General features: G+C 48.4%; 1 protein-coding gene across 11 annotated transcripts in view; it reads right to left on the reverse strand.

Moving 5' to 3' along the window:
- PSD2 (pleckstrin and Sec7 domain containing 2) overlaps nucleotides 1-13,819 on the reverse strand; it is a 98,271-nt gene that overhangs the window by 40,853 nt on the left and 43,599 nt on the right. For 8 of the 11 annotated variants that reach the window (XM_075442149.1, XM_075442150.1, XM_075442159.1 and 5 more), the window contains 3 exons: nucleotides 12,138-12,245; nucleotides 9,870-10,454; nucleotides 992-1,480 (listed from right to left, as the gene is read on the reverse strand). In XM_075442149.1, the coding sequence (XP_075298264.1) occupies nucleotides 992-1,480; nucleotides 9,870-10,390 (1,010 nt within the window). In that variant the 5' untranslated portion in view covers nucleotides 10,391-10,454; nucleotides 12,138-12,245. The remainder of the gene's footprint in view (nucleotides 1-991; nucleotides 1,481-9,869; nucleotides 10,455-12,137; nucleotides 12,246-13,819) is intronic. The other 3 variants (XM_075442153.1, XM_075442155.1, XM_075442154.1) reach the window with 1 other exon arrangement.

Genomic DNA, 13,819 nt, shown 5'->3' on the forward strand with positions numbered 1-13,819 from the left:
CCTGGAGGTGTTGGTCAACAGCTGGCTGAACATGAGCCAGCAGTGTGCCCAGCTGGTCAAGAAGGCCAGTGGCATCCTGGCTTGTATCAGGAATAGTGTGGCCAGCAGGAGTAGGGAAGTGATTGTGCCCCTGTACTCGACACTGGTGAGGCCGCACCTCAAATACAGTGTTCAGTTTTGGGCCCCTCACTACAAGAAGGACATATGAGTTCCTGGAGCTTGTCAAGAGAAGGGCAATGAAGCTGGTGGAGGATCTAGACAACATGTCTTACGAAGAGCGGCTGAGATAATTGGGGTTCTTTAGTCTGGAGAAGAGGAGGCTGAGAGGGCACCTTATAGCTCGCTACAACTACCTGAAAGGCGGTTGTAGTGAGGTGGGTGTAGGTCTCTTCTCCCAAGTAACTAGTGAGAGGATGAGACACTATGGCCTCAAGTTGTATCAGGGTAGGTTTATATTGGATATTAGGAAAAAGTTCTTTACTGAAAGAATGATCAGGCATTGGAACAGGCTGCCCAGGGAAGTGGGGGAGCCACCACCCATGGAGGTGTTCAAAAATGTGTAGATAGGACACGGTTTAATAGACATGGCGGTGATGGTTGGACTTGATGATCTTAGAGGTCTTTTCCAACCCTAATGATTCTATAATTCTATGATTCTATGATTCTTGGGCTCACAGGGCCCCTACAGGACCCTGCAGCTCACCTGCAGTTTGGGGTCCTGGGTTTGAGAACAGGGAGGATGTAAACAGAGGCCCATTGGGGACTGGCTGGTTTAATGTCATGAGACTTGGTCCCCAGCTGCAGTCCTAATGTATGGGTAAGAATGTTTTTCCTGTTGGTGTTTGGCCCCTCTGCCATGACAGCACATGAGAGGAAGAATAAGGGGAAAAATAGCACCTTCATCTCTGTCATGTCCTCTGAGTCTTACTCCTGGACTGGGACCTCATAAGACAAGGAACCCTTTGCCCAAGGAATTCCCAGCCTGCCTTACCTGATGGAGTTAATGATCTTGGTGGCATCTTCCTCTGACCCTTCCATGTGGAACCCATTTGGGATACTCTTCAAGGACAACCGGCTCAGCACGTTCTCTGACCTGCTGCTGGTAATTGAGTGCCTGAGAGGGCTCCCAAAATCCCCCTCTGCTGTCTTTGCTGCTGCCTGCTCTTGCTTATCAGCAGCCAGGTGGTGAAGGGCTTCTCTCTGCTGGGCTACCAGTTTCTGCTCCAGGATCTCTGGGCTTTCCTTGACCCTTTGCTGAATCAATGGGGTGAGTGGGGCTTCAAAACTGACACAGCTGTCTGTCTCATCTGTGAGAGAGAGGACGTCCAAAGAGTCCAAGCTGCTGTAGTATGTACCCTTCATAAGGTCAGACTCAACGATCCTCTCAAAGGTGGAGCTGAACCCATCCCTGATGTCTTTGAATGGAAAATGTTCCTTGTCATCCTCACTGCAGCTCAGCTTGGCATCTCCAGAAGCAAACCTGGACCGAAAGGGGAAATGTAGAAAATACTGTCAAGGTAGTTGCTTGCACTGTTCCACTTGGAGCTAGGAGGCAAGAGAAAAAGCAGAAATGGATGCTGTTGTTTATAGGCCCTCAGGACCTTTCTGTGGTATAACCTGCCTGGTTCCCAATTTTGTTACAAGCTTCTAAATATGAAAAAGGCTGAGTTTTATGATGATTAATCCCAACCCTTAATTTGGGCATGCCCAAGTAAAAAAGCCAGACCTCTGAACTGGAGATGTTTGCATCTGACACCTGCTACTGGATCCACTGCCAGAATGGATTTAATCTGCAGGTTATCCCTCCCTTGAAGTGCTCCAATTACGGCTACTTCAAAAGCATGAAAATCCTTAAGATCAAGGCCATTTAATCTAACTTTGGATGTCACCAGCAAATATCCTTGATCCCTTTTATAGCAGAGAAAAAGTAGAAGCTTTTAGGGAGGAATTCATATGCTGTAACTTACTCCTTTTTCCTTAGATGAGGCACCCTAGAAGTGCGAGGCACCCTAGAAATACAAGGCACCCTACTAATAGTTTTGTCTGCACTGAGAGGGATGTAAAAGGTGATAGACACACACCCAGGCAGGGGAGACTCCATCCCACTTTACAGCTAGCCTGTGGGATTCAGGCACAGCATTACAGGCATGACAGGCATCACAGGAGGCTGTGAAATGCATGAACCTACAAGCCTAACTTCCAGGTAAGCATGGATGACTCAGAAATCACGGCTCTGTTTGGCTTTGAATGCAGGGCATTCATTCCAATGTACATCTCAATACAAACCCACACTGGGAGACTTCATCTAAGTCAAATCCAGCAACATCCACTATGCTGGGAGCCCACGACAACTGGGAGGGCTCAGCCCCTCCTGGAATAACCAGTCTGCAAAGACCTGCCTAAAATACACTGAGTTTCTCAGGTGAGCCCGCCTCCCCACTTCCAGCACACGCTGCTGTTATTTGCTTTGTCAGAACCAGGTATTTTGTGCTGTGATATAGCTGAAAGTCAAGGGAACAGTAAGCTGCTTTTTCTCCATCTGTAGTGGAGTTAACTTTCTTCATAGCAGCACATACAGTGCTGTGGTTCAGATTTGTGCTAAAACAGCATTGATAACGCGTTGAGTTTTATCTACTGCTGAACGTGCCTGCACAGCATCAAGGCTTGCTTTATTTATTGCTCCTGAGCAAGTAGTGTGGGGGCAGGCAGGAGGCTAGGAGGGGACACAACTGGGACAGCTGACCTGAATTGACCAAAGGGATATTCCATGCCATATAATGTCATTTTTGGGGAGAAGGGGGGGAAGTGGGTTTGGTCTTTCAAAGTAGCCATTGCTCAGAGACTGGCTGGGCATACATCTGCTGCTGGGAGGTGGTGAGTGATTGCTTTTGCATCACTTTGTGGGGTTATTTTTCTCTTCACTTATTAAACTGCTTTTATCTTAACCCACAAGTCTTCTCACTTTTGCTCTTCCTATTCTTTCCCCCATACCACAGGGAAGAGTGGTGAGCAAGTGCAAGGATAGGTTCTTACATGCTGGTGGAAGTCAACCCACTGCAACTCCTCACTATGGCTGTCTCAGTTTGTAAACCCTGTGTCGGGACCATGGCTCTGCCTAGAGCCTCTCCTAATGAACATGGCCTCACTTTGCAGCAGACTTTTTTTCCCTGAGATGAATTCTGGGGGTGGATCAGGGATGAGCAAGTTTCTTGTGCCAGCTAAATAGATGCTATACTTGTGCATGGCCAAATCCAGCTGTTAGTTATGTTTCCTACTGGATGCCAGTGACAGCCCGCTTCCATCCCTGGAACATCCAGGGATGTTCCATCCAGAACATCACCTGGAACAGAAAAGATTGGAAATGGACCTTGGGAGGTAGTGGCTCTAGCACAGGAGCAGCAAAGTGCTCATCAGTCAGACACGGCAGAGCCATGAAAGTGTCTCCTAGGAGTCCTGACACTTCTCAATGCACTTTACAAAACAGCTTAGTATTTTTGGGTTGGAAAATTGAGGCACACACCATACTCCATGGAACTATTCACAGCAAAAGTAAAGCATAGTAGAGACATACAGCCTTACATCCTGTCTCCACCAGCAGACAGCAGACAACACAGAAAGCAAAGTGACCACCCCATGACAGATGCCACAACCAGCCACATGTTTCCAGCTCCCAGCTATCTGAAGCTTAAGGTTGCCCTGATCCAGAGATATTCAGCCCATTTTGTCCAACAGACACAGGCTCCTAGTTTTCATGATGGAGATGGACCCCTGAGCATCACTGCTGTGCCTGGGCAGAGGCTCAATGAAGCCCTGAAGCCAGGTCTACTCATACCGTTACAGGATCTGGGGTGCATACTTCCTTCCCTTAAGGCATGAGGGATTTGCTTGTATTTCCACTGCACAGCTGAGCAAGTAGCAAGGAAGGAAGGCTGCCTCTTGAGCAGGGAGCGGTGATGCTCACATGGACTGGTTGTCCTCCAACACCCACATCAGCATGGGCGGCAAGAACTCATCATTCACATAAGCACTAATTCCAGGCAGTAAAATGGGACCTAGCATCCCTTCACATAGGGATTTCCTCCAGGTTATCACCCATGTTCGCTACAGCTGGTGTGTTTAAACACTCAGGCCTGCAGGATAGGAGGTTCTCTGCTAACAAGAATCTCCTCACCCGAAGAATTCACATCAACCAGAGACAGTCACAGTGTGAGAGGGGATACAGTGGACCACTAAATAAACCAGCATAAGGAGGGAAGACTGTGATGACAGAGGTGCACTTAACCCTGTTGTGGCTGTGAGGAGCAGGCACAAGTCAGCTACCAGACTTCTTGTTGCCCCTCGCTGAAAGAAAAATGCACTTGGGGAAGGATTTGAACAAAGGTATTCCTGCTTCTAATGTGCCAGAGTGAGAGCCATTGAAGAGGAGAGGACAAATCAGTGCTCTCAGGTTTCTTATTTCTCAGTGTCCCAAGAGTCTGAGGAATGCAAGCAGGTCAGGGTCTCACGAAGTGGCTATGCCATGCTGTCTTCCCTTCTTCATGATGCTGGATGCCAGGCAAGCGATGTGGTGAGCTGTGGCAGGAAGAGGGGATCCCGGTGCAGCAGGAAGCAGGACAGACCCACCTGAAGGGCTGTGCAAGAAGGAAGACAACCATGTGTGATTTACGCTATGTTCGTGTGTCCTGACAGGCCCTGACAAACAAGTTTTTGCACTCTTTGAAAGTCACTTCTGATTTCTGAGCCACTGGAGGTGTTGTTTTCAAAGCTAGTTCTGCAATCACATGGGTAAAAGCTTATGTGAATCTGTAGACCCGCATATCCCTTGATTCCAGGAGCTCAGGGCTTAGGAAAACTCTCCCTCAGTTCATCAGAGCTGGCCAGGCAGCAAACCAGACATAAGCAGAAATGAGGCAGACAGTGTCCACTCCACAGACTATCCACTGCAGCCCAAAGGCCCTTTATCCTCAGTGTCCTGGATCTGACTGGGATAGAATTAATTTTCCTCTCAGCAGCTGCTGTGGTTTAGATTTAGTATGAGAAGAGAGTTGATAACATGTATGTTTTCAGTTGTTGCTGTGAAATCAAGGACTTTTTCCAGTTTCTTATATTCAGCTAAGGAGCAAGTGTGCAGAAGATGGGAGGGAGTATAGCCAGACAGCTAGCCCAAGCTGTCCAATGGAAATATTCCATACCATGCACATCATGTTCAGTTTATGAATGGGGGCTGGCCAGGGTCAGGGTGATGGCTATCTGTTCTTCACATTTTCATGAGTTCAAATCCTCTCTTGTCCGGGAGTTCAAACTTTTTTGGGAATTTTGCAAAATTCATGATTTTGGGGTTGCATGACTGCTGCTTGGGGACTGACTGCAAATTGGTCTTTCGGTGAAAAGAATTGTATTGTATATCGTTTGTTTTGCATATTCATTATTATAATTATTATTATCATTATTAGTAATAATAGTATTAATAGTATTAGTATTTCCTTTGCTGCCTTATAAAACTATCTTTATCTCAACCCACAAGTTTCCCCTTGTGTCTATTTCTCCTCCCCACACAGTTGGGGCGGAAGGGGAGGGGTGAGCAAGTGGCTGTCTAATGCTTAGCTGCTGTCTGTCGAGTTAAACTACGACACTCAGGAGTGCTTGTCTTTACAAATCCATCCATCCCTGCAGGGTGAACTCCAGTATCTGGCCATGACTTGGAGTACAGAAAAGATCCTCTCCTTCCATAAAGCAGAAGAAACTTTAAAAGCTTCATCCCCTTTTGACAGGAAGGACTTTACAGCCTTAATTGCACCCAGTGGTGGCAATTATGGACCTGTGTTGGCAGCTTGTCCCATTGCCAAACTTCTTGCAACAGCCCCCATCCTCAGTGAACTTCCACATTCCCTCCCCTGTAGAGTGTCTTTGTCCTACCCACACCACAGCAAAACCCTGGGCCTTTGTGATTTCCCCAGATTATGCAAGAGAGCCATCACACTGCCCCTTGGCCCACATTGCTTCACTCACATCACCAGAGTCTTTGTGCAGGAACACACGTGCGAGAGGGCATGCGCTGGCCCATCGCCAGGAGGTTTGGTGCACAGCATGTGTTTCTGGTGGTGCTGTGCACTGCAGCTGTGCCTGTAGGTATTCTCCTGGTTGCTCCTGAGTATCAAGCCATCAAGAGGCATCAAGCCCTGCACCTCCTGGATATTACTTAGCAGGTCCCACATTGCCATAATCCCAAGCCAGATGCTCTTGCTCTCTCACCACACTAAACAGCGTCATTTCCATTAGCTGTTGACACCAAAGAGCTTGTATTTTCCAGCCCTATATTTATCCCTTGAGCCCGAACTCATACAGCTGGCAGCAAAGTGGGAAAGTCTGTGTCCCTACAAACGCCCCAGTAAAGGCTGTGTGGGACAGACGACAGACACCTGGGCAGGAGCTGTGGTCTTGGATGGGCCAGTGGGCACCAATGAGTCAGGTACATCACATCTCTCCTTGTGTGGTCCCAGAGAAGTCAGAAGACAAAGCAACTTTCTATAGCTTACACCAGCCCAGGAGCACTGTCTGCATCGAATTCAAGAAAAACCAGGCTGAGGTGGGAGACAGTGAAAGACCTTGCCCATGTGAATCAGCCTGACATAACCTCCCCATAGAGAAGTGTTGCATACTTATTACACAGTGGGGAAGGCAATTGCTCTACTTAAATAAGGAGCCTTATATTTATTTGCATTGTAATCACAAGGTTTTGTAAATGTATTGAAGTAACATTGTATCTAATTGCCTGTGCTGCTTTCTCCAGTCATCTCTGAAATGCTGTTTTATTGCTTATGGCAAGGCATGCAGAGCAATGCACTTGGTTATTATTGCAGCTGAACCGTACTGGATTTTTATGCACAGAGTTGTTTACATTTAACTTCTCACTGGTTAATTAGTTCTAATAAAGTAAAACCTAGTTTGCTGTGTTGGTGGAGGGGGGAGGCCTGTGAGAGAAGGACATGATGGAAATCAGGACTTTCTTGCCTGTGCACTGCAGGCTTTCTGCAAAGTTCTTCTGAAACTTTATTTAATGGAATCTTAATTGCTCAATGGCTATACATTGCCATGAGAGGAAATGCGTGGGCAAAGGCAGCAGTCCCAGACCTGCAGGTACTAAGTGAGTCTACAAGCCAAAGGTCCTCTGTTAACAGGTTTACCTTTTTACGTGATTTGATGGGGCTGAAAGCAGAGAATATCATCCACTGATCAAGCTCTCACTTTGACTGCAGAGCTATAACCTCCCTGAGACCAGCAGGGCCAATGTCAGGGGCTTCTGGGAAGGTGAAAGACCTCTAGGCAAAGTAGTCACAATGACTGGAAATGGGGCTTTGAGAAATGGTATATTTGCATGCCAGTGAACGTCATGGGATAAGCTAGAAAGGGGGTAAAAAGGATTCAGCTGACACAGACTGTGGCACAAGTACTAAAGCTTTGGCCTTATTTCCTTCTCTTTTGTAACAACCATTTCTTGCATAGATGCCCTAATCTACCTTCAGTGGGGCAATCATGGATTATTCTTCCAGATCCACCAAGGAGTTGATGACCTTGGATGACTTTTTCCCCTTTAATTCTCGATCGCTTCAGTGGGAGGAGAAAGACTCAACCCTTCTTGTAAAGTACTTTAAGATTCAGGGACAAAATACATCATACTAGCACCAACATACAGATGATGACAAGTGATTTGTTCCCTAGGAATGGATAGCTGACTGCTTATCAGTAAAACATTATGCTGTAGACAGAGAAATCCCAGGTTCTCCTACATCCAGAATGGGTCATAACAGAAACAGTAACATACCGAAGGGGTAAAGAAAAACTGTGAAAGCTCAGAGATGATGCAGGATGACAGTGACTTCTTGGTGCCTCGGTCCATCTGTCAACTTTGTTACTCCTGACCCACATTGATCAAGGAGAGTTAGATAGTCAGCTACAGTCAGGAAAGACCAGGTCCATGCCGTGTTTTGCCAAGTCACATGTTTCTGCCATTTAGGCTAAAGATAGGTGGTCAAAGTACTAAGGAGTACAGACACAGTGATCTAACCCAGTCCCTAGGCGAAAGTGGTTTCCCAGATTTTAGCTGTGTCCCTGCAGGTTTCCAGCTGCCCTTCTGCCTTTGAATATAGTGTGTGACTTCTCTCTTATGCATTCATCTTCCCCAAAGACTTATTTGCTATCCAAGTAAATATGTTTAGAACATAAGGTCATGGGCTGTACATGCAGAGCCCAGTCAGGTTACGTCATCTCCAAATCCTGGACCTGCCACTTCTCCCAATTCATGCCCTAATACCTTAAAATAATCACACATCCAGTGGTGGTAGCAGCATTCACTAACCAACCTTAGCTTGATCTTGAACTCACAATCACTGCCAGGGAGCCACATACCAAGCAAATACGATTCTCTTGTAACCTGAGAGACTTGCAGACGTCTAAGACCTGACTAAAGGGCTCATGGGACCTGCCTAGGGGTGGACTTGCCTAGCTCTCTGGACATCAGCTGCCTGCACTGGACACTCTTCCTCTTCAATACCTTCATTTGTGCTTGCTGAAACAGCACTGATCTTTCTTGCTGGGGGCCTTGGGTACATCAAACCACCATTTTTTTATAAAGGAGCCTGTTCAACACTAGAGAAGCAATAAGTTAGGAGTGCCTGTTGTCAACCCACATGCTGTGTGGCTTCCCAGCTCTGCTGACACTCCCTGCCTATGCTCTAGACAATGTTCCAAACAAGCAGCTCAGCCTGAAGCCTGCACTGGACTAAAACTAGAGGTGAATCACAGGAACCTCTTGGCCACCCTGTCCCTTTCACACCTTCTCCTCTTAAGTAGGCCATACTCCTCTGTGACAACTTCTGTTGCTCTTCTCCAGCCCCCTCCTGCTTGCAGCATCTCTCCCATGCCAGGTATGTAGGCAGGGCCATAAAATTCACAGAAACCATAAACCCCAGCTGGCTACAATACAGACCCCTAGAAGATTTCTAGCGGCAAAGGGAAGCATCTGTACTCCCACAGGGATGGCATGGGAAGCACCCCACCTCATCCCAGTGACCAGTCCTTTCACTTCAGTCCCCAACTTGCACAGCCCCCGGGAGTCTAGGCACTTGCAAAGGCATAAAATCAGCTGTGAACGCTGCACCGGTGTGAGTGTTCTCCCATGAAAATAGGCTGCCAGTACAGAGTACACAGAGACTGGGGGGCATTGCATGCTTGCTAGTTCGTCTCATGCACTTGAGAACAGGATGACATTTGTGTCTCTTGTCTCTCACTGCTATGCCTGTGCCACCCAGGCACTGGTAACCCCTGCCACAGGTGAAGCAGGGAGCGAAGTTCAGTGTCTTGCACTCTCTTACTAACAGCACGGTCCTTCAGATGCAAAGCTGTTACCTGCTAGCCCCGGGACTGCCAGAGCAAGCCACGCTGGCAGGGACTTCCAGGGTATAGGAGGCTCCTGGACAAGCCCCGCTCCTCATTGCCCCCTGGTTGTGCACTTATCTGAAGTCATCTCGGGTAGGTTTGCTGTAAGTGCTGCAGCTGAATCTCCCACTTGCAAGTGGGACACCCCCAACGTGAGCAAAACCGGTACCCAGCACTCTTGAGACCCCTAAAGCTTCTCCTTCATTTTAGAGACTTTGTGGGCCCACACTGGCTCTAATCACAGCTTTTCTGCATTTGTAACAGGGAAAAGCAGTGTAAGAAGCCCAGAGAGAAAAAGAGTGAAAAGCCAGTCAACCATGAGAGCAGCTGCAGCTTTTTAAACTGATGGAGCAGGGTAACTCGAAGCAAGGAGGCTTGAGAAACAACACATGCAAACCAGCACCGAGCCGACATTATAATGGCTTCACACTCACCCGAGATGCTCCTCCAGCTCATCGGCACTTAGAGCTTCTGAGGAGCCCAGGACACCATGACACCACTCCTTGCTGAGGGCCTCACTAGGTATTTGCTGAGTGGGGGAGCCCCTCTCCCCCGAATCTGTGCTTCTTTGGCCAGGTGTGCTGCCGTCCTGCTGCTGCAGCTGTGTCTGCTCCTGCCTTGCGACCAGCTCTGTGTCCATGCTGTTTGTCAGCGTCAGCCCGTCCTCACAGCCACTCTTGCTGGTAGTGTCTGTCCCCAGTCCCTGTTCACCTGGCCTCTCATCCAGCTCGGCTGCTGTTTCCCGACATTCATCCCCTTGGCCCCGGTGCCTCCTCTCTGCTCCTCCAGAGGGTTGAGGATCTTCCCGGTGGCTGGCTTTCCCCCTGGCAGGCTCTAGAGGCTGGCTGAGCTGCTCATCTGCATCACTGCAGGCCAGCGTGGCAGGCTGTGAGCCTGAGGAATGCAGTTCTTGGCGGTCTGCGGCAGACCATGGAAAGTGGCTGCTCTCACTCATATTCTGCTTGTTCTCCCAGCACTTACAGGCTCCCTCCCCGCACTCAGCTCAGGCTCAGTACTACCTACAAAGGAAAAGAAACCATTTCACAAGCACCTGTAAGGTCTGTCAGAAAGGTGCAGCCTTGCCAATACCAGCTCAGAAGGGCAGCAGTTTGGAGTGCAGGAAAACCCCTCCACCCCTCTCAACTCGACAATATAAAAGCAAGGAAGAACCACACTGGTATTTGCTCCTTTTATGAACACTGTTACCAGGCACAGTGAGATCTAGAGAGGAAAATCTACTGTCGTGGTCCTGAGCCATTAGGGGCCTGGTCACCCACCTTCTGCTGCTCCTCTCATAACCCCCCATACAGCCCCAGCCTGAAGTACAGGGGACCCATACCCTGTGGGCTCTTGGTGCACCAGCTGTGGCAGGCTGGGGACAGGAACATGGCATGACTGCTTTTACCAGGACTGGGGTGCCATTCTCAAATACTCTCTGACTACCAGAAAGAGGGGAAATAGGTGTGATTTTTGTTTTAAGTACTTCTAAGCAGTTGTGATGTGCCAACCTGTGTTCTCCCTGCTGACTCTGAATTTCTGCAGAGCATCTTGACTGGCAGAGTAACACTTTTCCTGACACCTATGTACTGCTGAAGGGTGTCATAAGTTGCCAGCTAAGACTCTGGTAAAAGTGTCCTTATTAAATACACCCTGAGATAGTCTCTCTGGAGGGCAAGGGAGGAATGTTGTGTTGCACCATATGAGGCAAGTAGCTTTTTGATACAAAGGCACCTTATTGGCCAACATGCCTACTGATGAAAAGTCTGCCAGTCTTGCAAGCACCACCCTGAGCCATGGGCTGTAGCCCCACAGCACTGTGCAAACTTTTCTCCATTGTAACTCCTGCAGCTGCAGTCAAGTGACCAGGTGATATCAGAAATGATCTCTTACCGAAGAAGTGTTTTCTGTACGGGGCTCAGGCTGAGGCATGATAATAACTGATTTTGTTTTAAAACAGTTTGTCTTCACCTGCACAGGAAGCATGGCTAATCAAGTACAGCTGGCAGATGGGACCTCTGGCTTCTCCCCCTAATTCTGTTTCTACCTCATGTCTCAAACATCCTTTAAACTCCCTGCCTCAGCTTCCTTCTCTGTAAACCAGGGATTATAAATCACCTCTGAGAAGTCATGAGGGTGCCCAGATGGCAGCAATGGGCTCTGGGTGTTCTGACTTGCTGAGCTGCAGCTCTCATTAGCAGTAAAATCATTAATTGCTTGCCTAGTGCAGGGCTTTACTAGTTTTTGGTAACTTGAGGTGCTGGGCTGCAGCTGCCTCTGAGCTTACAACCCCTCACCTTGTGCAGGTCATGCAGATGTCAGAAGCCTCCCCTCCACTGATGATTCGTCTGCACCTTGGTGAGGAGCAAGGGAGATGCGGGATTCAACTCCAAACACCCCTCTATGGCCTGGGTATAGACAGATCCACACAGGTACGTGTTGAGCTGCTGGCTGAGCAGGACAGATCCCAAGGGGAACCCCAGTCTTAGGCTGACTTTTCTCCAACCCCACAGGCCAGGCAATCCTGAACCCAGGATCGGGCCCAGTTTCAGCGTCCTGCTTCCCTCAGCTGGGAGATATGGTGCACCATTGAGTTCAGAGCCCCACACGGGATGGGTATGGGGAGAAACACTCCTCGAGGGTTGCACATGCCATAGTCATGAGATGAGGCAGGTCTCTTCTTAAGGCAATGTCGGCAGTTTTACCTCTTCTCCACATACATCCGTGTGCATCCCCCGCTGTCACAGAGCACGCAGCATCGCCTCACCTATTGCACTAGATGCAGCCAGGTGCTTCCAGCAGATGCACGATCCCTGTATGTAACAAGTGAACAAAGAAAGTGAGACTTAGGCCAGAGAGAAGAACCTTGCAGATCTCTTGCCACCCTGTGTCTGCTTCATATCGGGCTGTTTCGCAGACCCACCCTGTGGCATGAATCCACTCCACTCCCCTGACAGTCCTGCCCAGCCCCACAACAAACCACGAGCCAGGTTAGAGGTCTTTGAGCTAGTTGTAAGCAAATCTGACCTACCAAAATCATTGGTGTAGTGACATTTCCCTTGCAGATCATATTGTACAATGCAGACTGGCAAGGGGACAATGATGCCTCTCCACGAGGTGACTCCAGGCTGGAGGAGCATGTCTGGTCACCATAGATGCTGTGTCACCTACAGACAACTGCCTAAGCTAGCAGGCAAGGCTTGCTACAGAGTTGATGGAGACAGACAGATAGGGCACCATTGCCCGTGAGCTGTTAGAGGTCTACCTCAGGCTGCGTGGATCAGGCCCTAGACATGCCACTTGCTTTCCAATGGCTGGAAAGACCTCATGGAGGAGCTTGGCAGCAGATACCTGTGTCAAGTCCCCTTGGTGGGATCTGCTCACATCCTCTCTTGGGCTTGCCTCCACAGGCCTTCGACCTCTCTCTCAGCCAGCCTGCCTTTACCTGACAAGAGAAAGGCCAGTCTAGACTTCCTGGGATACAAACTTATCAGCTTCCTGCAGCCCAGCATCCCAGCTGCAAAAGCTGAGACCTCCCAAGTGAGGTCTAAACAAGCCCCTGGTTCAGTCCGGGTTCTCACATGTGGGCCGTGTCTCCTCTTGCTTGTTCTTCTGCATAACAAATGCAGAGAAAAGACCTGAAAATCTCTTTCCCACCAAATCCAGGACAGAAAATCAGTCCCAGGCACTAGGTCTTCCAACATACTGACAGCAGGGCCAAGCTGGTGCAGCGTCTTCAAGGAATTTACCTGCAAAACTACTGAGACTCTCCTGAGCATGACCGCACTGTAATCTCAAGTAATACTGAAAACCTGACATGGGCCAAATTTTTACTTTCCCGTAGTGAAGGCATAGTATAGACTTGCAGCACAGAGCCAATGCTCAAATCTTTGGAGGAATCCTTCCAGCAATGCTTTACTGGCCTTTTCCTTAACGTGAGATGAATAATGTGTTTTTTTCAATTTTTTAAAACCAGCCAAAGGGTTTGGGCTGAAATTCCCCACCTCCCTGTCATCCATCCAAAAACTCCAGCAGGAACCAGACACCACACAACTTAAATTCCAGTCAAATAGCCAAAGCTTGGCACAGCTATTTGCAACCAGAAAACAGGAAGACAATTTTGGTTAAGAGGCAGGCCTAAGTAAGACATGTCGGCAAACATTAGTAAGTGTGATGTCCCATCCATCCCTCCTAGCTTTAATCTACTTATATTATTAATATCAAAAAAATTAACATTTCTGTTATTACATATAAACTATTACATTATGCTTACTCTGTTTTACCCTCTGTGAAGTCTAACTGGGACATTTATGGTCTGGAAGAAGGATTGAAGAGTCAATAGTTAAACTCGTAGACATGCTCTTATTTAGCCTGGGTTCCCACTGGA

This window comes from Opisthocomus hoazin, chromosome 23 (assembly GCF_030867145.1).
Source record: "Opisthocomus hoazin isolate bOpiHoa1 chromosome 23, bOpiHoa1.hap1, whole genome shotgun sequence".
Classification (NCBI taxonomy): Eukaryota; Metazoa; Chordata; class Aves; order Opisthocomiformes; family Opisthocomidae; genus Opisthocomus; species Opisthocomus hoazin.